General features: G+C 42.7%; 1 protein-coding gene across 4 annotated transcripts; it reads left to right on the top strand.

Annotated features, from left to right (window-relative positions):
- The first annotated feature begins 2528 nt into the window (after positions 1 to 2528).
- On the top strand, positions 2529 to 22287 carry LOC105022158 (ELKS/Rab6-interacting/CAST family member 1). Of its 4 annotated transcripts, none has more exons than XR_828880.3 (21): positions 2529 to 2764; positions 4091 to 4942; positions 5639 to 5827; positions 9823 to 10114; positions 10202 to 10329; positions 10461 to 10535; positions 10623 to 10778; positions 12264 to 12431; positions 12916 to 13083; positions 13166 to 13303; positions 13389 to 13529; positions 13604 to 13744; positions 13816 to 14009; positions 14497 to 14508; positions 14697 to 14832; positions 14964 to 15095; positions 16075 to 16235; positions 16744 to 16891; positions 17165 to 17260; positions 17459 to 17536; positions 21316 to 21414. XR_828880.3 is itself a non-coding variant. In XM_010890345.5 (21 exons), exons 2-21 carry the CDS (start codon positions 4373 to 4375, stop codon positions 21793 to 21795), a joined length of 3366 nt encoding a protein of 1121 aa, XP_010888647.1. In that variant the 5' UTR covers positions 2530 to 2764; positions 4091 to 4372; the 3' UTR covers positions 21796 to 22287. The 4 variants fall into 4 exon arrangements, 2 of the variants coding, with proteins under 2 accessions (XP_010888647.1, XP_010888649.1); XM_010890345.5 differs by lacking the exon at positions 17459 to 17536 and adding an exon at positions 21661 to 22287 and having other exon boundaries at positions 2530 to 2764; positions 21316 to 21501; XR_828881.3 differs by lacking the exon at positions 14497 to 14508.
- The last annotated feature ends 947 nt before the right edge of the window (positions 22288 to 23234 follow it).

The following is a 23234-nucleotide window of genomic DNA, read 5'->3' as shown; positions in this document are numbered from 1 at the left end:
AGGCAGGATGTTCGCGTGGGAAGGCACTGCAGTTTTCGGTTGGCTATTTGTTTCAAGTGTATTACTATAGACAAATGGTCAAAATCGGTCATATCTCCCATTTCTTATTCGACTAGTGTTTTGTAATTTGCTCCTATTGTAATTATAAAGTCAAATTAGGATAAGACCATATTCTTGTCTGGCAAACGGCAGACTGCAAGTCTGGCACACTTCTTACATTTTGGTAGCTCATGTTGACCACCTCACTGTACCACAAAAAAGTAGGTCCTATACATGAATAGGTGGTTATAGGTGGATTTATAATGCATGAAACTCATTCAAGCAGTACACACGGAAGTCTGGGAGATTGTCCAGTGAATCTCTAAAGAGAAGGCAACTTTAAGAATGCCAACATCGTATATCACAGAGGAAAGAACAACAGTACATAACTTTATGCAGGTTGAGAGATATTACGGAGCTGGTCATTTCCTGGTACTGTAGGTTAGAATTAGAATACTGAACATAAAGCGAGCAATAAGGAGCAAGGTGCAAATCAGTGGAGGATAATCTGAGATTGCATGGAGTCCAGCATGGTGTGAGTTGAAGTAGTTGAATCTGGAGAATACAAGTCTCTGGCTTGTAACCTTGGAGGCAATAGCTGGATAATGTGCAGAAAGAAGGAGAACAATGTAAATTACATGTGATTGTCTAACATCTGAGAATGGGCATTCCCTCAGATATCCGTATTGCTCATTATGTGCTGTCACACAGGTCGAAATGTCACCTGCATTTCTGAAGAGATGAGTTGAATATCCTTTATGCATCTGTACTGTATATATATATATATATATATATATATATACACACACACACAGTGTGGAGAACAAGTATTTGATACACTGCCGATTTTGCAGGTTTTCCCACTTACAAAGCTTGTAGAAGTCTGTCATTTTTATCATAGGTACTCTTCAACTGAGTGACGGAATCCAAAACAAAAATCCAGAAAATCACATTGTATGATTTTTAAGTAATTAATTTGCATTTTATTGCATGACATAAGTATTTAATACATCAGAAAAGCAGAACTTAATATTTGGTACAGAAACCTTTGTTTGCAATTACAGAGATCATACGTTTCCTGTAGTTCTTGACCAGGTTTGCACACACTGCAGCAGGGATTTTGGCCCACTCCTCCATACAGACCTTCTCCAGATCCTTCAGGTTTCGGGGCTGTCGCTGGGCAATACGGACTTTCAGCTCCTTCCAAAGATTTTCTATTGGGTTCAGGTCTGGGGACTGGCTAGACCACTCCAGGACCTTGAGATGCTTCTTACGGAGCCACTCCTTAGTTGCCCTGGCTGTGTGTTTCGGGTCGTTGTCATGCTGGAAGACACAGCCATGACCCATCTTCAATGCTCTTACTGAGGGAAGGAGGTTGTTGGCCAAGATCTCGCGATACATGGCCCCATCCATCCTCCCCTCAATACGGTGCAGTCGTCCTGTCCCCTTTGCAGAAAAGCATCCCCCAGCTCTCTTCAGGTCATTGACCAGGCCCTGCCATGTAGTTCAAGGCTGATCCCTCACCTTCCTCATGATCATTGATGCCCCACGAGGTGAGATCTTGCATGAAGCCCCAGACCGAGGGAGATTGACCGTCATCTTGAACTTCTTCCATTTTCTAATAACTTCGCCAACAGTTGTTGCCTTCTCACCAAGCTGCTTGCCTATTGTCCTGTAGCCCATCCCAGACTTGTGCAGGTCTACAATTTTATCCCTGATGTCCTTACACAGCTCTCTGGACTTGGCCATTGTGGAGCGGTTGGAGTCTGTTTGATTGAGTGTATGGATAGGTGTCTTTTATACATGTAACGAGTTCAAACAGGTGCAGTTAATACAGGTAATGAGTAGAGAAGAATAGTTGCAATAGGAGCACATTATAAATATAATTTATAAAATGAAATAAACATTTCAGGGCAATGATGGCGGAATTATTATCCTTACACTCACTTTAGAAAACACTAGTCAAATAAGAAATGGGAGATATGACCAACGATTTGTTCATAGTAATACACTTGAAACAAATAGCCAAACGAAAACTGCAGACAGTGCCTCCCAACGCGATCAACCTGCCTTAAAAAAAATCTAATGAAACGCAGCCAAACGTGGTCATCGATAGCTGCCTTGATGTACACAATTAACTTTAAGATTTTGCTACGAAGATCGGTGAAATATGTAGACTAAACTGTCTTCTCAACAAGGAAACAAGTCTCAGCAATGACAATCGAGAGAGTGCGCGTTCACACAATGGAGTGGTGGGGGGGGATTTTCGGCAGAGAGGATCATTTTGGCACACCTGCATTCTGACCTGAAGTCAAGACTTGACCGCGTCTTTAATCAACTTCCCCGTCATGAAAGCGGCAACTGGCTCACACGCCGGAGAAAGCCCGATTCCTGAAAGAATGCAATACTTTCACCCGTTGAAAAATACGCCTACCCGAGCAGCCGTCCGTCCTAAAAGTAATTCCAATGTATTCCCGCATTGGCGTCGGGAGCAAGGTTCAAGCGTGGCGGTGACTGTTGTGAACGCGCATCGCAGGCTTGACGTCACTGAAGCGCCCTTGCTCTCCAGAGCGAGAGCTGGTTTGTGTTGGCAGAAAAGATGGGAAAATCTGATAGAGCTTCTATGCAGAGGAAATAAGGAAAATGTCTGTATACGTAGCCGTTTTTCATTTGACGCAGGATACAAGAAATTGACTTGACCCCCATCGGACAAAACTAAAGCAAGGTATAAGCTAGTAGCTCTTTCGAAACAATTTTCATCGTTGCGTTTATTGCTAAGCAAAAAACGGATTCTGCTGGACCCATGTCTTTATGATGCCTTCTATGCCTCATGATGAATTTATATTCATGGGTATATGATATTTGAGTGATGGAAATTAACGTTATTTCTGTTTTAGGGGGAGTAGATTTCTTGCAAAGAAAGGAATACCTCGTAAATGGTGTTCAGCCCTAAAGCAATGGAAGAAGAGAAATTGATATTTGAGAGAGAGCTTTTGGGTGGCTCCTGAGCGTTATTGCCTATACTACATTATAGCCTATATCTAACGAAGAAAACATTTGATGTTGCCCATTTCTAATTTTAGTCGTGTGCCAACTCAATTACAAGTTAATAATTATAAAACCCACGTATTATTTTGATCGGTTTTGTCAGCTATCTTACACTAATGTGTTTATTCCCCAATATTTTAATGTCCAGCCTATTTAGTCAATGTAGCCAACACAGCTAACGCGATCCAATTTCGAACAAGAGACAATTGCACCTTAACTTGTGAAATAGTGGAGTATTATCCATTACTTTAAAGTCAGAGAAATAGAGACGCATCCTTGAAATTTTTTTAAATGTATATTGCGGCTTAACGTTGCATTGTTATAGTGTAACAATATGACAGCACGTTAGCATAGCGTTTGCTGTTAGCGTCAAGGCTGCTACTAGTTGTAGCTGGCCTTTCAATATCATACTGTATACCTACTAACTATAAATAGTCTATTAACAGTTATTAGGGGAGGTCTGCCTTCGAAATTGTTCGTTGTGAAATGGATTAGTATTAAAGACAGTGAGGTTTCTATGGAAATTCTGTTTCTATCGGTAGCATCTTAGGGCCGAACACTCGCAGTTACTTGATAGCTCACGACTAGCTGTAATTTGATAGCGACAACTGAAAAGGGACACTCCCTACCTAGATGAGGTGAGGTGACACTCATACTCCTGCCTAACATCTGATTTTGACTAGTTTCTACTCTAGACAGCTTGTCTTATTTATAATGGCAGCAATATAGTGCTAATGAATGCAGACACGAGTATGCCTTCCTGTGCTGGGGAAACAGAACAGACTCCTTGAGTTTTTTTTTTCTTGCAGCTACAACCTCTGAATGCTCTTTTGGGTGTTTAGGTCTGCAGAGTTGTATTTAGTTGAGGTTATCATGCTACACAGGTGTGGTGTGGTGGCATATGTTTGTTAACCAGTTGTTTCCTTATTTCATGCACCATAATTAGACACTACAGTCAGTAGGGCTGTTGTCATAATATAGTCAACTCTGTTTCTTCTTCCAGATCAGTCTTCTGTGTGTGGACCAACTGAATGGCTGTACTTCAGTGCCAAGAGAAGCAGTCACCCAATCCCTTCTGAGTATGAGTGAGCGTGAAGCGAAAATACTCACTAGTTGCATGTGAAACAATCACTCCAGTTGAAGCGACATAAAAACACGTCTGCTCAAACGCTCAGATCTGCTGTCAACACACACATTCACAGCCAGGCTACAAGGCTCCACATTTCAGACAAATCTACCTCTTCATTTCCATCATAAACTAGTCTGCTTCTCCACTTCAACTATCATGTACGGGAGTTCCCGTTCCGTGGGCAGAGCGGAGGCCAACCATAGCGGAGGAGGAGGAGGAGGAAGAGAGAGAGATAGAGATGGAGGGAGAGATGCAGGGAATAGCCAGGGTTCGGGGCGTTCCCCTCGTCTCCCCCGTTCCCCGCGAATGGGCCACCGTCGCACCAACAGCACAGGTGGTAGTGGAGGGGGTCCAGGTGGGGCGGGAGGTAAAACCCTCTCCATGGAGAACATCCAATCCCTTAATGCTGCCTACGCCACTTCAGGACCCATGTACCTGAGTGACAATGAGGTGGCCATGTCTGACCATGTGAACAAGAGCGGTCGGGAGATGACCACAATGGGACGGCAGAGGGTGACGTATGGGTCAAGGGCGAGTGCTGGAGGGGTGGCGGCTAGCACCCCCAACATCGCCACGTCGGCCCCAGCCAACACCGGGCTTCCTGGGGGTATGATGGCAGGCGACGCTCTGGCTTTTGGGGACCACCACATGGCCTCCACAGTGCCCCATTCCCTGAGGCAGGCTCGGGACAACACCATACTGGACCTGCAGGCCCAGCTTAAAGAGGTCAGTAGCTATGGTTAATGTTAGTCTGGGGATCCGGAATTGTGCAGTCTGAGGCGCTCCATCACAGTGCTGTGGCATCCACTGCATATGGCATGTACCGATGTGAGGTCCGGGAGTCCCATTGGGTGGTGCATATTGGCCAGCACTGCCTGGGGGGGTTACATTGGCAGGGATTTCCCTGACTCATTGTGTTCTAGCGACACCCTCAGGTGGGTTGGGCACCTGCAAACTGAACTGATGTTGTTAGTCGAAGGAGCATGACCTCCCACGTGCTGATTCCTTCCTGTTCGAGAAAGCAGTGTGAAAAGAAGCAGAATGTAATGGCCTGGTAGAACATGTCTCGGAGAATGAATGTCCCACACTTCAACTCTCCTGATCATGTTGGGAGTTACTTCGATGAGACAAGGTTGTAAGTACAATTGGATATAACAAAATTTGGAATAGAAGAGAATAAAATAAGGCTTGTTTGTCCCAACCCTGTGTAGAAAGAATAACACAAGGAAAGCTCAGCGCTCTGGTTTCAGGAGGAAAGTTAGTTGTAATACATTTGACATTTTCCCTACTTTGAGCAGGCCATCCAGTTTGATTTTGATGTTGAGTGATCTGCCATTTGACATCTGTGTTAAAAAGGTGTGTGTGGTATTGTACATTATGTAGCCTAATATGTTTCACCAGCTGAATTCCCTGGTCCCTTAGGTTTTGCGTGAGAATGAATTGCTGCGTCGTGAGGTGGAAGTGAAGGAGAGCAAGCTGAGTTCCTCTATGAACTCTATCAAGACCTTCTGGAGCCCTGAACTGAAGAAAGAGAGAGCCCTGAGGAAGGATGAAGTGTCCAAGATCACTGTCTGGAAGGAACAGTACCGTGTGGTACAGGACGAGACACAGGTGTGTGTGTGTATGTGTGTGTGTGTGCGTGCAGTATTTCTCATTATTGTTTAAGAAATAATGGGGTTAGATAATCTGATCCTAGATTTGTGTTGTCAATTTTCTGCTTTGAGCTCAGGACAGGTTAGAGCCTATAGTGTGTTGTGCGTGTAGCATTAACAACATCAGCTAATCCTCTTATATGCAGCTATATGCTCACGCTTACTAGATCAAAGAGGGGTGTTAGTTTAATGGCTGCACAAATCTGTACACAACATTCCCCCCTGTGTTAAGAGGACTGGGGAAGTCCTCTATGAGCAGATTCAAGAAGAAACCTGTTAAAAAGAAGCTTCAGATTTAGTGTTTTTTTCTTCTCTTCAGCATACTGGTGTTCCTACCATGGATGAAAAAGGAAAATGGAAACTACAAAACAGCTTCTAGGGGATTAGGCAGACTAAATAATAGGCTCTTGAGAAAAACATTTTGCAAATAAAAGCTTGTGTTTAGATTTGTGTGCGCGCACAAGTTTTAGTGTTCTTATGTTGCTGTTTTATCTGTGGCAACGTTTCACAACTCTGCAATGCTAAAGGTACACACAGAAATTGGAGACCATCTAGCAGGCGTGTGCATTGACAGAATGTTTACTGAAGTTCAGGATTCACCCAACCGAAATGCCAGTATCTAATTACAGTGTCATGTTCAAAGTGTTTGCTTTAGCAATGGCCTTTGATTCTTGCCCATTTCGGTCTATTATAAAGAGGTTTTGCCAGTGTAAATTCTGCACTAGGTGGTTTAAACTAAGATTATCCTCTCAACCACACCTAATTTAGGCTAATGCCCAACTCTGCACCCAATCATTGCATATATGTAAATGTGAACACTTTTTTAGGAGGATGTTTTTTTTTGTATTTCCCCTACCCTGACAGAAGTATGTATTTAATGACTAATAGTGTGGATGGGTAATTTGGTGTCTCTTCCTGCCCATTATGGCCTGCTGAGGGGACATGTGCACACAAGCTGTGGGTACTAATTGTCTTTAATGCCCCACTACTGTAGGGCTAATCAGTGGGTGCTCTAATTCAAAGATGGCTATTTCAGACTATAAGCATTGCAAAGGCATCTGGGTAATTACCCTGTCCGTCTAACTTTGTCCCCTCTCTGTGTGTGTGTGCGCGCGTCTCGTGTGCGTGCATCAGAGAGAAACCTGGTTTGCATGCAGCCTACTTGTAATACCTAATATAAAATAAGACATTGATCCCCCTCATCCCCACTGATAAGTGATTGCTAGTATTTGAATGTGCGCCAGGAGCTGTAAAATGGCAGTCATATTCCATTGCCTCCTGTAGCACCACTGATTCCACTAATTAAAATTGCTCATTACACTCTAAACAACACTCGCCTTTCCATTCAAATACAGTGATGTATTCACCCCCATGTAATTTTTTTTATTTTTAAATATCTGTTGTTTTGCCAAGTGGGATTGAAATGGATGTAATACAAAGATCAAGGATTATATGGAAATAAAATTATATATTTTTGTATAAAAATAAAACACTACCTTGATTAGATAAGTATTCACCCTCTTGAGTCAGTACATGTTCGAAACACTTTGTGAGTGCATTGCAATCTTTGACCTTTTCTTCCCCTTTAGGCTCTGTCAAGGTGTTAGGGGTGCAGTTTTTATACATAGGGCTCAGTTCATACGGACAGCTCTGTAATGCCTTGAATGTTAAATAAGTCATCATTGCAGTATCATTAAATGTCGACTTTGATTGTGACAAATGGTCAAACGCCTCTTACTCGATCTGAGTAACTGGTGTGGTGCTTCATCTGTAACTTGGAGATTTCACTCCCACTCTCAGGATGCTGCTGTATTATTTAGTTAGGGATGTGCTGACTCTGCTGTCCACTCACTTCCTTCACTTCTATTTCATTTTCACAGCTTCCTCTTGGATGGAAGATTGTAGGTCTTTATTTTAAGCATTTACTTTTTTGCCTAAAGTCAGCCTTAAAAATGCTCAATACAATTCAATGTCTGATTTCTAGTAATTTTTTTTTTACCATCTACCAATCACATTTTTATGAGGCTTACAAAAAGCTCCAGCTTGTGTTTGTAGTTCAGTTTAAGCTTGAAAATTAATATTTGACTGAGGGACTTTAGAAATAGAACAATGGGGGACATTTCAAACAACGTAAATCCTTTATTTCACACAGTAAGCATGTGATTCCAGAATCAATTTAGGCTTGCCTAAACAAAGGGGCAATACTTATTCAAGGACAACTTTAGTTATTCATTTTTTAAATTAATATATGGAATGTGTAGACTAATTTTCAATTTTACATTACAGAATATTTCTTGTAGATCAATGATAATTCAATCAATTTCCATCCCCCTTTTGATAGCAAGAGCGAATCAGGCATTTGTCCCATTGCATTGTCCAACAACGTGTTGTGCCGCATAAACTGCATGAGTAAACTGTAGCATAGGTTTATTTAACTCTGTACGTACTTACTCTGTACCACTCTGCCCTTTGCTTTTGGTTTGCTATTAGATCATGTTTTCTCTTAAACACCGCTCTGTCTCTTCTCAGAGTGTGACCAGTGAGTCAGACTTAGTCACTGGGTATAGAAGGGGTGCGGAGGAGAGAAAAAGGATGAGGAAAGATATTACAGAGCTGGAGGATGAGCGAAGGAGGAGGGGAGTGAAAGACTGAAAGAGAGTGATTGAGAGCGAGTGTTGTGTGCTGTTGTCTGAATCGCCTCCCAGCTGATTCAAAGCAGAGAAAGGCAGCACCGTATAACAAGCCATTGTATTCTGTGTTGCTCAGTTCAAGGAATATGGCAGTACAGGTTCTAAACAAGGAATGCTGGCTGATTGTACTTCTGCTCTGTGTGTGAGTTTGACTGGTTGGGAATGCCAGAAGGCCCTGATTGAGTAGCTGGTTACTTGCTGCTGTACCCCAACATTCTATTTTTTGTTTACTATTTGCGCCTATTTGCACCATGTATCTCAACTCTTCTGTTTATTGATCCAGTTAATCAGTTTAGGTTTCAATATCAACCCAATGTAATCCTATTCAAATCACATTTTCTCACAAACAAATGGGCTATAAATACATTATTGCTATATTTACCTGGGACAGCATGCATAGTAGGTTAGACTGTATTCATCTGCTCTTAGTAACATGTGTTCAGACTGAACACAAACCTTATACCTAAAAACAGCATTTTACCTAAAAAAAAATGTTAGGTATAGGTACTATGTTTAAGTTGTATCCATCTGTGTTGTGAGTGCTGTGTTACCATGCTTTTTGCCAGGCTTAGGCAATCTAAGATTGGTCGAGACACGGACCAAGCAAGCAGCCCTTCAGTGGCTCGGAGCCAAGCCTTTTGTATGTAGTGTTTGACCAAAAACTCAGACTTAAGCTAAACAGTCTAGTAATCAGATCGCCTGACCAGATCCCTGGGATATGCACAAAACACATGAAAAATATAAGCACCCACTACAATTTATGAAGAAGACACAAGGGGGCGTGCTGTATGGCCAATATACCACTGCTAAGATCTGTTTTTAGGCACAACACACTGTGCATGGTCACGTCTCTTAGCTGTGGTATATTGGCAATATGCCACAAGCAACAACATTACCAATGCAATTAGAGCACTAAAAAGTGATATCTTACCCATGGTATACCCAGTCACATATACAATTGCCATCTGCCAATCAGTATTCAGGATTAGAACCACCTGCTTTATAATTATTATTATATACTGTGTGTTCACTTTTCCCCAATAGCTTGCATATTTCATGTACAATCCATAAAGATTCTTATTTGCTTAATTTCTCCACATACTATTTTTGTACGTTATTTACACACTCTCCACAAGATGTGATATAGACACACCAAAAGTTGAAGATGTAGCTGGTCCTTTCTCTGAGTTCTGTGTTCAGTCTTGAAATCAGGAATCACCCTGGTACTAATAGATGAACAAAACCCTCATCTCACTCTCTCCAGCACCTCCATATGACAGTTCAGGCACTGCAGGATGAACTGAGGATCCAGAGAGACCTGAACCAACTGCTCCAGCAGGACCCTACCAGTCAAGGTCGCGACCTGGCCCTTACTGCTGAACCGACAGAGGAGAACTACCGACGGCTGCACGGGGACCATGAGAGGCAGGCAAAGGAACTGTTCCTGCTCAGGAAGACCTTGGAGGAGATGGAGCTGAGGATAGACACCCAGAAACAGACTCTGGGGGCCAGGGATGAGTCCATCAAGAAATTACTGGAAATGCTGCAGAGCAAAGGTGACTTGACCTGCACACATGCATGCACGCGCACACTGGTTGCATTTGTCATGTTCTCATGTGAGTGACTGTTGTATTGTACTCCAGGGCCGTCGGCTAAGGCGTCAGAGGAGGACCAGGAGAGGACCAGGAGGCTGGCTGATGCTGAGATGCACAGACACCATCTAGAGTCCCTGCTGGATCAGAGGGACCGTGAGACGGCTGCCCTCAGAGAGGTGAGCCCCACAGGGACAGGTGAAATCGAGAGAGGCAGGTAACACGGCTGCTTCAACTAGGTCACAACACAGACCAAGACTGATTCAGTAGTCCGTGAACCAATTAAGTGTCACAACCTTGTTCACTTTAGGAGCTGCATCGTCGATACGAGGGAACCCCAGAGTCAACCAAAACCAAGGCTCTACAGACTGTCATCGACATGAAGGTACTGATCTTTACGAGTGTTTGACTGTGTTGTTGTCCGTAAGGGCATGTGGGATTCTATTAGCCGCTTCTGTGTCTGGTCCATCAGGATGCCAAAATCAACTCTATGGAACGTGGTCTGAGGGACATGGAGGAGGAGCTATTGATGATGAAGTCCAACGGCCTACTGAGCTGTGAGGAGAGACAGGAGGAAATGAAAAAGATGGAGGTCTACCGCAGCCACACCAAGTTCATGAAAAACAAGGTCAGAGGTTATTTCTCCCTCTTCCCATTGGTCAGACCTCAGTTCCCCTTGGTCCTTTTTGTTTGCTGACTCAGTCAGTTTATAAAATTGGTAAATATTTGCTTGGCAGCAAAACCACAAACTGTTGTCCAGAATGCTGCAGAAAATGTAGTTACTGTAAGATCCACAGGTCCAAATTTATATCTGAAGAACTTCAATATTCCAAAGGACATTACATGTATTTGAAAAACTGACTTAATCTGTCATATTTGAAACGCACCATAGTCCTTTAAAAATCCATAACTTTCTGGAGGAATGTAATCTCCTCAAAAGAGGATTCCAAATATTTTTTTTTGGACCACGTAAGCGGAGTTGGCTAAGAAGAGCCAATCTGACTGAGCGGGCGTCTCACTGAGAGACTACCCATGGTTAAATAGTGTAGTGGTTAGAGTTGCAGACTACCACACAGGAGACTGGATATCAAATCTGGCCAGGAATAAGAAAGATTAGCTGAGGACAAGCTGGCTACAAGCATCAGTAGCTACACACAGTAAACCAAGCAAACAAGCCAAAAGGAAAATACAGCCACATCGCCTGAACTGTCCACAGAGGCAGGAAATTCATTACAAATGTGTTCTTGTTTACAAGCCTTTGAAATGCAGATCTAAAATCCAGTAGAATGGAACTTCGTTTGGGTCTCAGAATGTGTTAAATAACAATATTTAACACACTGACTAAGTTTAATGACCAATCAGCACTTGAATACAAACTATTGTGATTTAATTATTATCATTAAAAGAAAACCTGATCCAGAGTGCAAAGGAGCTCAGACTGGGCCAAAGGTCTTTCAGCATGACACCGACTCAAAGCACACAGCCAAGACAACGCTTAGGTCCAAAGCCCTGACCAGAACCATACTGAATATGTTTAGGGTGACCTGAAAATCAAGGTCAATCGACGCTTCCCATCGGCTCTGAAACAACTTTAGAGCATCTGCAAGGAAAAATGGGAGGAACTGCCCAAATCCAGGTGCCCAAAGAGCCAAAGATCTGACGGCTGACAAAGGCATTTCTACAAAGTACTTGGATAAGGGTTCTGAATGCTTATGGCCACTAGGTTTTATGGGAATCATGATTCGTCCACTATTTCTGCTGTGTAGATTGATGGGAGCATTCTGGGAGTTTTTATAGTCATTCATTAAAAGGGAGAGGCCCTGAAGAGGTAGGATCATACAAGAGATATCAGAAAAGACTCTGGCCAACAGGCTTTGTATTTTAGTGAGCTAGTTTACTCTGTTCTGACTGGGAGGCATATATTTTTTTGGGATTGTACCCTGTGCGTTTTCAGTAAATATTTCCAAACATCAGTCACTTCTGTAGCTGTACAACTTCTCATTGGGTTCTCTTCATCTTCCTCTCCTCCACCATTCTTCTCTGCCTTTCCCCTCCTGCTTTGGTTGTCCTTTGTCCACCTTTCTCTTGTTCTCTCACTGTCTTTTTCTGTCAGATGGACCAGGTGAAGCAGGACTTGTCCAGGAAGGACACAGAGTTGCTGGGTTTGCAAACCAAGCTGGAGACTTTGACCAACCAATTCTCTGACAGCAAGCAACACATTGAGGTCCTCAAGGAATCACTAACTGCTAAAGAACAACGAGCTGCCATCCTTCAGACAGAGGTACACAGAAAGAACACACCATGTGTGGTAAAGATACAACCCACACAGAGACGCAAAACATGGAATGCAGTGCGCTGTTGCAGTGATCTATTTCATTATGGTAGCAGATACTTGTTGGGCCATTTTCTCCATTTACAAAACATGACTTTGTATATGTAGCTGATAGGAGGGAATACGTTCAAGTACCATATCAACCTGGGTAATGGGATGTTGTGTTATACTGGTAAGTATAATAATATTTGCCAGGGTATATTTATTACAATGAATTGTATGAGTAGCTAGTTTGCTATGTATTTCTTTTGTCAAAGTACGCTCCCTGTTGCTCTGTTATCGCAGTTTGTGATTGGACGTGGGACAGGTGAGGGTATCACATAATCATAATGTGTCTACTGCTCCAAAACCTTCCACTCCACCACCCACTGGCATGTAGGTCTGTGTGTGTGAGGTCTGTAGACCCCTGAAGTGGTTTCCCTCTGCTGGCCAGGTGGATGCACTGCGTCTTCGTTTGGAGGAGAAGGAGTCCACCCTGAACAAGAAGAGTAAACAGATCCAGGAGATGTCTGAGGAGAAGGGAACACTCAACGGAGAGATCCACGACCTCAAGGACATGATGGAGGTCAAGGAGCGCAAGGTCAACGTCCTGCAGAAGAAGGTGATTGATTTTTGTCCTTGGATATTGCCGTGTTTTTAAAATAATTGTTGTTTAGGTCACCTAATTGTGTGCGTGTGTCCAGATTGAGAACCTGCAGGAGCAGCTGCGAGACAAGGAGAAGCAAATGAGCAGTCTGAAGGAGAGGGTCAAGTCTCTACAAGCTGACACCTCCAACACCGACACAGCCCTCACCACACTGGAGGAGTCCCTCGCTGAGAAGGTACTCACCCGCTCCCTGTCATCCTGTCACGGGCCCTAAAATGTCACTCCGAATTACATGTGTGCCTCCTGCTCGGACCCTTTAGGAGCGTATTATTGAGCGCCTGAAGGAGCAGAGAGACCGAGATGACAGGGAGAAGACTGAGGAGATCCACAGCAACAAGAAAGAACTGAAGGATCTGAAGGAGAAAATCAGTCAGCTGCAGGGAGATTTGTCAGATAGAGAGGTATGCTCTCCTTCACTGTGCCATTCGCTAGGGAGAAGTGTGACTGGTCAATAACCAACTTCCCCTCGCTTCAGACCAATCTTCTGGACCTAAAGGAGCATGCGTCCTCCCTGGCCTCGTCAGGGTTGAAGAAAGACTCCAAGCTGAAGAGTATGGAGATCTCTCTGGAGCAGAAGAAGGAGGAGTGTCTCAAACTAGAGAACCATCTCAAGAGGGTGAGAAGGCGTCTACACACTTGTCGAAGGCCACTTCGTGTGTGTGTGTGTCTAATTGTGTGTGTTTCCAGGCTCAAAATGCGACATTGGAGGCTAAGGCAAATACAGAGCTTGTGGAGCGCATCACCTCCCTGGAGCAGGAAGTCATTCGATACAAGGAGGATTCTGGGAAGGCTCAGGCAGAGGTGGACCGACTGCTAGAGATCCTAAGAGAGATGGAGAATGAGAAGAATGACAAGGATCGCAAGATCAATGAGCTGGAGAGGTGTGTGTGTTTCTTCATCGCTGACTCATAGTCTCTGTATACTCTGTATACAGTATAATTTCTGTCTGTCGAAATCTGGTCTAAATTGGGTGTTTTCCTCTCAAATGGCATACATTCCGCTTCTCCATTTTTCTTGTATTTCTGCTGTCTGAATCTGTTTCTCCCCTGCCTTCATGCCCTTCTCCTGTCTGAATCTGTTTCTCCCCTGCCTTCATGCCCTTCTCCTGTCTGAATCTGTTTCTCCCCTGCCTTCATGTCCTTCTCCTGTCTGAATCTGTTTCTCCCCTGCCTTCATGTCCTTCTCCTGTCTGAATCTGTTTCTCCCCTGCCTTCATGTCCTTCTCCTGTCTGAATCTGTTTCTCCCCTGCCTTCATGTCCTTCTCCTGTCTGAATCTGTTTCTCCCCTGCCTTCATGTCCTTCTCCTGTCTGAATCTGTTTCTCCCCTGCCTTCATGTTCTACTGCTGGAATCCTGTCACCTCTCCAGCCAGTCCTCCAGGTATGTAACGTGTTATTTACAAGACCTCTACTTCTGCTGACACCCTTTCCCTCATTGCCCCTTCTCTCTTCACTTGGTCCCACTTCACTTTCTAAATCCTTCTGCCTCTCTGATGCCTTGGTGTAATAAATGTATCCCTATGGGAAGATGTCTAACCCAGTCCCTGTATGGTCCACGGTTCCCTGCAGGCAGACTAAGGACCAGAGTAAGAAGGTGGCATCATTGAAACATAAGGAGCAGGTGGAGAAGAGCAGAAATGCCCGACTGATGGACGAAGCCAAAAAGAGAGAGGACAACATCTCAGAGAGCTCTCAACAGGTCAAGGTGCGTGTGTGCGTGTGTCAAGGGGAGGCTTAGGCGTGTACAGGTCGTAAAGAAAGCTCTCCCTGTTGAGTGTAGTTCAACATCACGTTCTTTCAATAAAAACCTTTAACAGTGTCTTCTGGCCCCTCCAGGACTCGCTGCGGTTGAAGACGGAGCGAATCGAGGAGTTGGAGGAGGCTCTGAGAGAAAGTGTTCAGATCACGACAGAAAGAGAGATGGTGCTGGCACAGGAGGAGGCAGCCAGGAACCACCAGGAGAAACAGGTACACACACGCCACAGAAATGCACACACTCGCTACACGAATGCACACGCAGACAACCACACACACACACACACACACGCACGCACCAAAACAACGCCTCAAGAATGAGCACACACATGTCCAATGCGACAGGAACACTAACACACACAGTTCCCATATCCTTTCTCCTCTCATCCCATCTGTGCTCTACACTTCACTCTCTCTCCCTCCCTGCTATCTTTCCTTTTCTCAGTTTTCTTATCTGTCATTTTCTCCTGTTTTTCTCTCTGCTACTCACTGCCTCTCAGAAGCACTCACACAAACCAATGCATGAGTCCAACCACGCCCACTTTCAGTGGTCCAAGGTATGATGTCATGAACCCACTGCCCTGTTTATCCTTTTGGATCAATTGCTCACAATTTACTTACTGTTCACTTTGAAATGACATGGTGTCAGCTAAACAAATGCCAATCTCTAACTAGTTAGTAATCTATTATAAACTAACTTGTGGCTGAATGGTGTTGTTTAGTATACAAAACAGAGAATATTGTGTTTATTTAGCAATATTGGGTTGTGTTGTTACCATGTGACTTCTAAGTATATACCAGGTAAATTAAAGTAATACAGTAAGATGGTAAAATTTGTCCTCAGTTGGGTTGGTTTCAGAAACAACCCGTAATCCCTTTTGAGGGTTAGTGCCAAGGGGCCAGGATGTGAGGGCTAGGGGCTAGGTTGTGAGGGCTAGCACCTAGGGGCTAGGATGTGAGGGCTAGCGCCTAGGGGCTAGGATGTGAGGGTTGCGGGCTAGGTTTTTTTTTCTGGACAGAGACCTGTTTTTCAATGACATACAGCTTGGATGGAAGACAGCTCATCAAAATTGTCTGTTCAGGATTGACGTTGAGAGGTTGTCTTTTAATGAACACATCTCATACATTTTTAATTTCTCTTCCTTATGTCTGTCCATTGTCATTTTTTTATGGTATGTGTCTGCATTTACAGATTGAGGAGCTGCTGGGAGCCATGGAGAAGGTGAAACAAGAGCTGGAGTCTATGAGGGCCAAGCTGGCATCTACTCAACAGTCCCTGTGTGAGAAGGAGGCCCACTTAACCACACTGAGAGCCGAGCGCAGAAAACACCTGGAGGAGGTGCTAGAGATGAAGTAAGACACATTAAGTCACACTTTACCAAGTCCATTAAGTCACACTTTACCAAGTTACCAAGCATTACTGTAAGGTAGCCAACACTATAGCTAATGAATAACTGCAGCAATTTTAGACCTTGTGAAGACTTGACACTCATCCTACCTCTGATGGCTCATTCACCTCATGCTGTGAACACAGGTCCCACTAGAGGACGTCGGGCCCTCAGTCAGTTTGGTCAGAAACATGCACACCAGTAGCCTGCTGGAAGTCATTTTGTTGGGCTGTCTAGGTGTGGCCTCTCCAGTGCACCTGTTGTCACTTTAATTTGCACAGAAACAAGTGACATTGATTCACAATCGCTTATGCTTCCCAACTGGACAGATTGTTATCCCTGAAGTTTGATTGACTTTGTGCAATACTGTGATGATTACGTGTTCCCTTAATTTTTTTGAGCAGTGTAAAACATCCTGCTGTGAGGTAGATTACTTTTTCTAAAATGCCACCCGTTTTACCTCCTTGGTAAAGACAGGAGGCACTGCTGGCAGCCATCAGTGAGAAGGATGCGAACATTGCCCTACTGGAGCTGTCATCATCTAAGAAGAAAAAGACACAGGACGAGGTGTCTCTTTTGAAGAGAGAGAAAGACCGTTTGGTTCAACAGCTCAAACAGCAGGTGGGGAACACTCCCTTGTCATGAGAAATGGGTCTGACCACATGGAGCAGTGGACATGTATTTAAAAAGTGTACAGTGAATAATCATTCCTTTTCCCTCAAATGTGGAGAGACATATACACTTTTTATAGTTAACAGCTGTTTGTAGAGTTTTACCGTGGTGTCATGAATGTTTTTCTACAGGTGTCTACAATGCTGCAATTCTATAATGCTGGTCCAGAAATGATTTCCACATAACATTATCTACACCCTCTCTGCTGCCACCCTTTTTCAGACTCAGAACCGTATGAAGCTCATGGCAGACAATTATGAGGATGACCACCTGAAGGCCACCCCCGACCAAACCAATCACAAGCCTTCTCCAGATCAGGTGGGGACCAAACCAAACCAAAAAATCTATTTAGGGCCATTTCTAGGTAGGATGTGAATTATTGTGATAACCACCCATAAGTGTTTTCTATCGCACTTCAATTTCTGAATCTCTTACACATGGACACAAACACACACACACACACTAACAAAGTCTTCTTTTCTAACGCTGCAATTGGCTAAACCATCTATCCAATAGGATGATGAGGAGGGTATTTGGGCATAGCCAACACAGTGCCCCCTACCCTCCCCTCTCTCTACCATTTTGTTAAGAAGGGTGAGCGCAAATGAACGTCAGTGTTGTTTTCCATTCTTCAAGTCCTTCCTGGCATGTTTGACTGTCTCTCTCCATCATTCACTGTGTTCCATTCTGCTCCTCCATTGGGTTTTGTTGTTTGTTTCGCCTCTTGCAATTTTGGTGCAGTGACATCGGTCCATGCAGTGTTTGGTGCATGTTGTCCGTTCTCCATTTCTACTGTGTTACCAGTCATGTAGAGTAATTATTTTATTTCTTTGTGGGCAAAGTGATGTGCAGTGTTTTCTGTTATGTATTTGTAATGAATTTAGATTTTAATTTTCACTTCAGTGTTGGACTTTTTTGTGTTGATGTGTCCTAATTACAATCATTTGGATTTGTAACACAATAAGATGTGGTACAATAGGGTAAATACTCTTGAGTCACTGTACAGTGCTATACAAACACTGCCCTCTAAAATAATTGGACCCCTTGGTAAAGCTTAGGGGGAAAATGACATTGTTGTTGATCAGCTTTATCTTACACTTGTTTTTCTTCTCTGAAACATTTATTGGCACTCCTAGAACAATTATTGGCACTCCTAGAATTTCTAATGAACCAAATGTAATTGAAGTATCTTTCAATTGATCTATGCTTTTCAATTTCCATACCAAAAGCCCTTTGGATATCTTCCCTGAGGAAAGCCTTTACTGTCATCAGCACGTGGAGTTTAAATGTCATTGGAACTTTTCTTTTGAACTGGGTTCTATGGTCAGATGTCTTGTGTTGATTAGAGACTTCCCCTCTGACAAGACGTCCAAATAACTTGGTGGCATGGAGCTGACATCTAATTTTAGTTTTGGAGACATGGTGACCCCATTCAAACAAATTCAAGATTCAAACAACTTCAAGATTCTGTAGCTGTAATCCTTGGTTGATTTTTTTACTTTCAAAGTTCAAACCATTCTCCTTACACTTTGGTCCACAAAGTATGTCTTCTTCCAGTCTTGTTTATCACAGCCTCAGTTGATTTAAATGTTTTAATGATTCCCCTATTTGTGGAGATGAGTTTCCAGGCATTTATTTTTAGCTATTTATATTTGCCATTGCCTAATTTATGCAGGTCAACAACCTTTTGTATATATTTGATTTCTGTGTTCTCTGACTCCCATGTTAATATATGACTAAGGCTGCATCTCAATTTGCATACTTTTACTACATACTAAAAGTATGTGCTGTGCCGGTGATTGAAGTACATTAATAGTATGCCTGTATTGGGACATACTACCTCATCATAAAATGTGCATTTTGGAATTAGACCATTTTGTTGCACATTAAAATCCTGCCAAATTGAAGATGTAGGTAAACATTAAGCATTGTGCTAAATTGATTAACCTTATGTATTTTTGATGAGGTTAACTTCCTCTACAAATAACATCTACAGTACCTGTGAGAAATGTAGACACGCCTACTCATTTGAGGGAATTTCTTGATTTTTTTTCCTATCTTCCATATTTTTAAATAGTTGTTAAGACATCAAAACTATGAGATTACACATGGAATCATTTAGTAACCAAAAAAGTGTTATCTAATACATTTATATTTTAGATTCTTCAAAGTAGACACATTGCGTTGAAGACAGCTATGCACATTCTCTCAGCCAGCCTCATGAGGTAGTCATCTGGAGTGCTTTTCCAACTCTCTAAAGGAGTTCACTTGTATGCTGAGAACTTGTTGGCTGCTTTCCCTTCACTCTGTTGTCCAGTTTGGGTGATTGCAGAGGCCGGGTCATCCGATGCAGCACCATCACCATCCTTCTTGGTCAAAAAGCCATTAAAAAGCCTGGAGGTGTGTTTTGGGTTGTTGTCCTCTTGAAAAACAAATGATAGTCCCACCAAGTAGAAACTAGTGAGAGGGTGTATCGCTGCAGAATACGGTGGTAGCCATGCTGGTAGAGTGTGCCTTGAATTCTAAATAAATCCCTGCCAGTGTCACAGGCGAAACACCACCACACTGTCACACCTCCTCCTCCATTCTTCATACATGCAGGGATCATTTGTTCACCCACTCGGCATCTCACAAAGACACGGTTGAAACCAAAAATCGCAAACTTCTTTTCCTGTGGAGGTCCTCATGGGAGCCAGTTTCATCATAGTGCTTGATGGTTTTTGTGACTGCATTTGAGGAATCTTTCAAAGTTAATTACATTTTCCGGATTGTCTGTCGTATCACTTTGGTTATTTGAGCTGGTCTCTTACTGTGGACTACTACCAGTGGTTAAATTGTGATTTTTGGAGGTGGGGGAGCCTTCTGTTTGGGAGTTGAGGGAACTCAAATGTGCGGGGGGAGACCACATATGTCATGAGCAAAATAATAGGCTAACTATGCAATTATGTATAAAAGTAAATTAACCAGCTATATTTCAAAATGTAATATCTAATAAGAGTAATCTACCCAAATTATTTTTCTTGACTGTGGAGTTAAAAAATCCACCCTGATCAAACCATTCTCATCAAATACATTCAAACATTCAATCTTGTTGCAGAAGTTGCAATTTTAGGTGACTAGTTGCAATTTTCAGTAGGTGGCCACTAGCCAGTCAGAACTATTTCACAAAGTTAGCTAGCATTAGCTATCACATTACACAGAAAGTTAGCAAATATTAGCACAGCTACCTAACAGAGTTATGTGCTTAGTTAGCCAACTTCAGTTGAGATATACTGTAGAATACCACATTTCTTTAAATGGCTGCTTAGATAGCAATATACTTAAATTTGCATTATTTTAAGTTTCCATATAATTAAACTTAGCAACTTCACTGGGCCCTTATTGATCTTTTTCAGTCTGGATACTGTACAGACCAACACTGTAATGTGCGACTGCAATTTGTTCTTTTTAATTGATGCATTCTTCTTGCTATTTGTTCTGTCAGTCCATTTTTGTACTTCAACAGCTACCTTTTAGTGCCCTCTGGGTATGATTGTGAATTCAGTGCAAAATCTGTGTAACATTTTAACTGCTGGTCATTGGAAGTGCCAGAAAAAAATTGTAAGAACAAATACCATCAAATGAGTGTGTGACAACTTTTGACTGGTACTGTAGATAGAGTTGGACAGCAACAAGGTGTTTTGTCTACTCACCACGTACTGAAGCTTAGACACTCACTCAGACCCTCTTTTCTATCTCACGTTCTAGACTCCACAATCACATCACTGAATGCATGCAACATGTCATTCCACCTTCTGCATGCTTGTTTAGCATGGTCTTGTCTCTGAAACTACTGAGGCCTAATTATGGTTTCTGTAGCGTAGATATTAACTTTTCTTTAAAATTACCCTTCTTCACCTAACTTGGTTTGTAGCATCTATGGACAAGGTTCTAACAACACTATACCTTTCAGACTACAACATCAAAAAACAAGAGTGGTTTTGTTTGGCCTAATTGGTGTACAAGTTCATTGGCATTTCTTTTTAGCTAGACCGCTAGATAATATAGGGGTTAAAGAAGTGGCCACGTGGATGCTACATACAAAGTTTTATATGGAATGAAAAAACAGTGCCAGAGGTGTAGTGTTTTAAAGTATGGAACGTCATTGAGCATTTTGAAAAATATATTGAAAACCTATTGCATTATCTTGAAATTGTTTGATAATTTGTATTGTTTTGGGTAGAAGGGGCTAATTATGTGGAAAAGTCTAATTTGCCTTGATGCTGGCACAGTGGGTACACTGCTGAAACCCCGGAAACGCTGCTTTTCAGCTTTCACATACTAGTATTTTTGTTCTCTCTGATTCTCTCTCTTCCATTTTTCATTCATTCCAGATGATCCCCCCTCTCCTGTCTTTGAATGAGAATCGCAGTAAGCTCAAGCTTGACATCGCCCATCTGACTGACCTTTGCCATGACCGAGACCCTAGCATCCTCAGTGAACTGACCCCGCCACCCCACTATCACCATGCCAACCCACCAGGCTGGGAGGAGAAGCTACACAAGATGACTTTTGAGCAGGTAACAGAGGAATCTCACCCTCTGCTGTTCTCCTTCTCCCTCTGGTTACCTGTTTCTCATCCTCTGTCTTATCTCACTCTTAACAAAAAATTTCAAAATGTGTCATCTCAAGGAAAATGGGAAGAAATATGTTAAGTTCTTATCCCCTCCCTCCTTTAGTTGGAACTGGAGTTGGAGTTGTGTGAGAAGGAGTGTGGGGAGCTGCAAGAGTATGCCAACTCAGTGTTACAGCAGATCGCTGATTACTGCCCTGACATCCTTGAGCAGGTGGTGAACGCGCTGGAGTCATCCTGACCTCTCTCACCTTAACTGACCGACCACCCCCAGATGACCCTATAAGCCTGCATGAGTTTGGTGATTGAAGACGGGGTGATCCTACTGCCCTTCCAAATGCCCAGTTGACGAACTGGAAGACATTCTGGTGATGGTCCTGTGTGATTCAAAAACAGTCACACAGTGGGCTAATGGTGGAAAGATGATGCTGCGTGGTCATTGGTTGTTCATGAACACATCACACCAAAACGTTTTGAAGGGGGGAAAAAGTTACTGGAAAATGTTTCCGTAACTCCTCTGTTTAATTCCTTTCTAAACATTTTCTCAGGTTATTTCCTTCTGATACAACCATTATTTGTCATTTAATCTCTTTTTTTCTATGGTGAGGGGTTTGTGGTATGAAAATGTTTAGAAAGTAGTGTTTTAAACCAAAATGTGGTGTAAGTACTTTATTTCTCCGTTGTGAGTTTCAGGACAACAAACTTTTACCTCAACACCCCCCCCCCCCCCCCCCCACTTACTGCATGTTCTGTGAATGAGACATTAGAGGGATAAATCAGAGGGACATCTGAATATCAATGTCTGATGTACATGAAGGGAGCGGGCAGGAAGCAGGGGAGAGTATGGAAGCAGTTGGTTTTCAATGATTTTGCACACAGACCTCCCTTTATATGAGGTATGCAATTTTTATTTATTATTTCTTTAGAAAATCATAGCCAGCATCCCAAAGGATAGCCTATTCTCCTACATGGTAACTTGTCAATAGGATACCCTTTTCCCCACATTGTACACTGTCGAAAGTGGTGGACTGTATGGAATAGGGTGTAATTTAGGACGGTACCATAGAGTGGCCTTTGAGCGTGCACAGGGATCAATACCGGACCTAAAGGAGGAACCGTTTGTTCCTTTTTTTTTTTTGCATTTATTTAGTGTTGGGGAAAAACTGGGAAGATGGGAGTTTAAGGGTGTTGGGCTGGATTCTAACCCAGTCTTAGACTGCTGGACTACCCAAGCCACTATATTATTCAGTTCTAATGGTGCTATGACATGACATGAAGTGTGACCTAATTCACTGATTATAGGATCTCATCCAAAGTTTCTATAGATATAATAAAAATAAACATTCTCAATTAAGTTTCCTGCAGTGCACGGTCCCCTTCATTTTTCCAAAGCATCAGAGCTACGGTTCTTCTTGTAATTAAATGATAGTGATTAAAATGATATCACAGTCATTTCTCAGTGGGTTTGAACTTCTTAAATCCAGTTTGTAAATAACTCATTAAGTACGTACAGTGACTACATAAAGGTAAGCCAGTGAAAGATGTTGTGAATTAAAAAAAATAAACACTAAAAGCAGTGCAGTTGTCAATTGTGTGTCTCAAATGATGGGTGTGACGGTACTGTCGTAAGTCGCCGAAAGTCATGTTCTATAAATATATATATACATATATAAAGTATGA

This window comes from Esox lucius, chromosome 19 (genome assembly GCF_011004845.1).
Source record: "Esox lucius isolate fEsoLuc1 chromosome 19, fEsoLuc1.pri, whole genome shotgun sequence".
Lineage (NCBI taxonomy): Eukaryota > Metazoa > Chordata > Actinopteri > Esociformes > Esocidae > Esox > Esox lucius.
Note: the sequence above shows the minus strand (reverse complement) of the source record. Positions and strands in the feature narration are given on the sequence as shown.

What these genes read in the sequence shown, in the direction of transcription:
- LOC105022158 (XM_010890345.5), top strand. Translation starts at nt 4,373, where the DNA reads ATGTACGGGAGTTCCCGTTCCGTGGGCAGAGCGGAGGCCAACCATAGC. An exon ending in AGACTGTCATCGACATGAAG is followed by an intron (nt 10,536 to 10,622) that starts GTACTGATCTTT and finishes CTGGTCCATCAG; the next exon opens with GATGCCAAAATCAACTCTAT. An exon ending in CCAAGTTCATGAAAAACAAG is followed by an intron (nt 10,779 to 12,263) that starts GTCAGAGGTTAT and finishes TTTTTCTGTCAG; the next exon opens with ATGGACCAGGTGAAGCAGGA.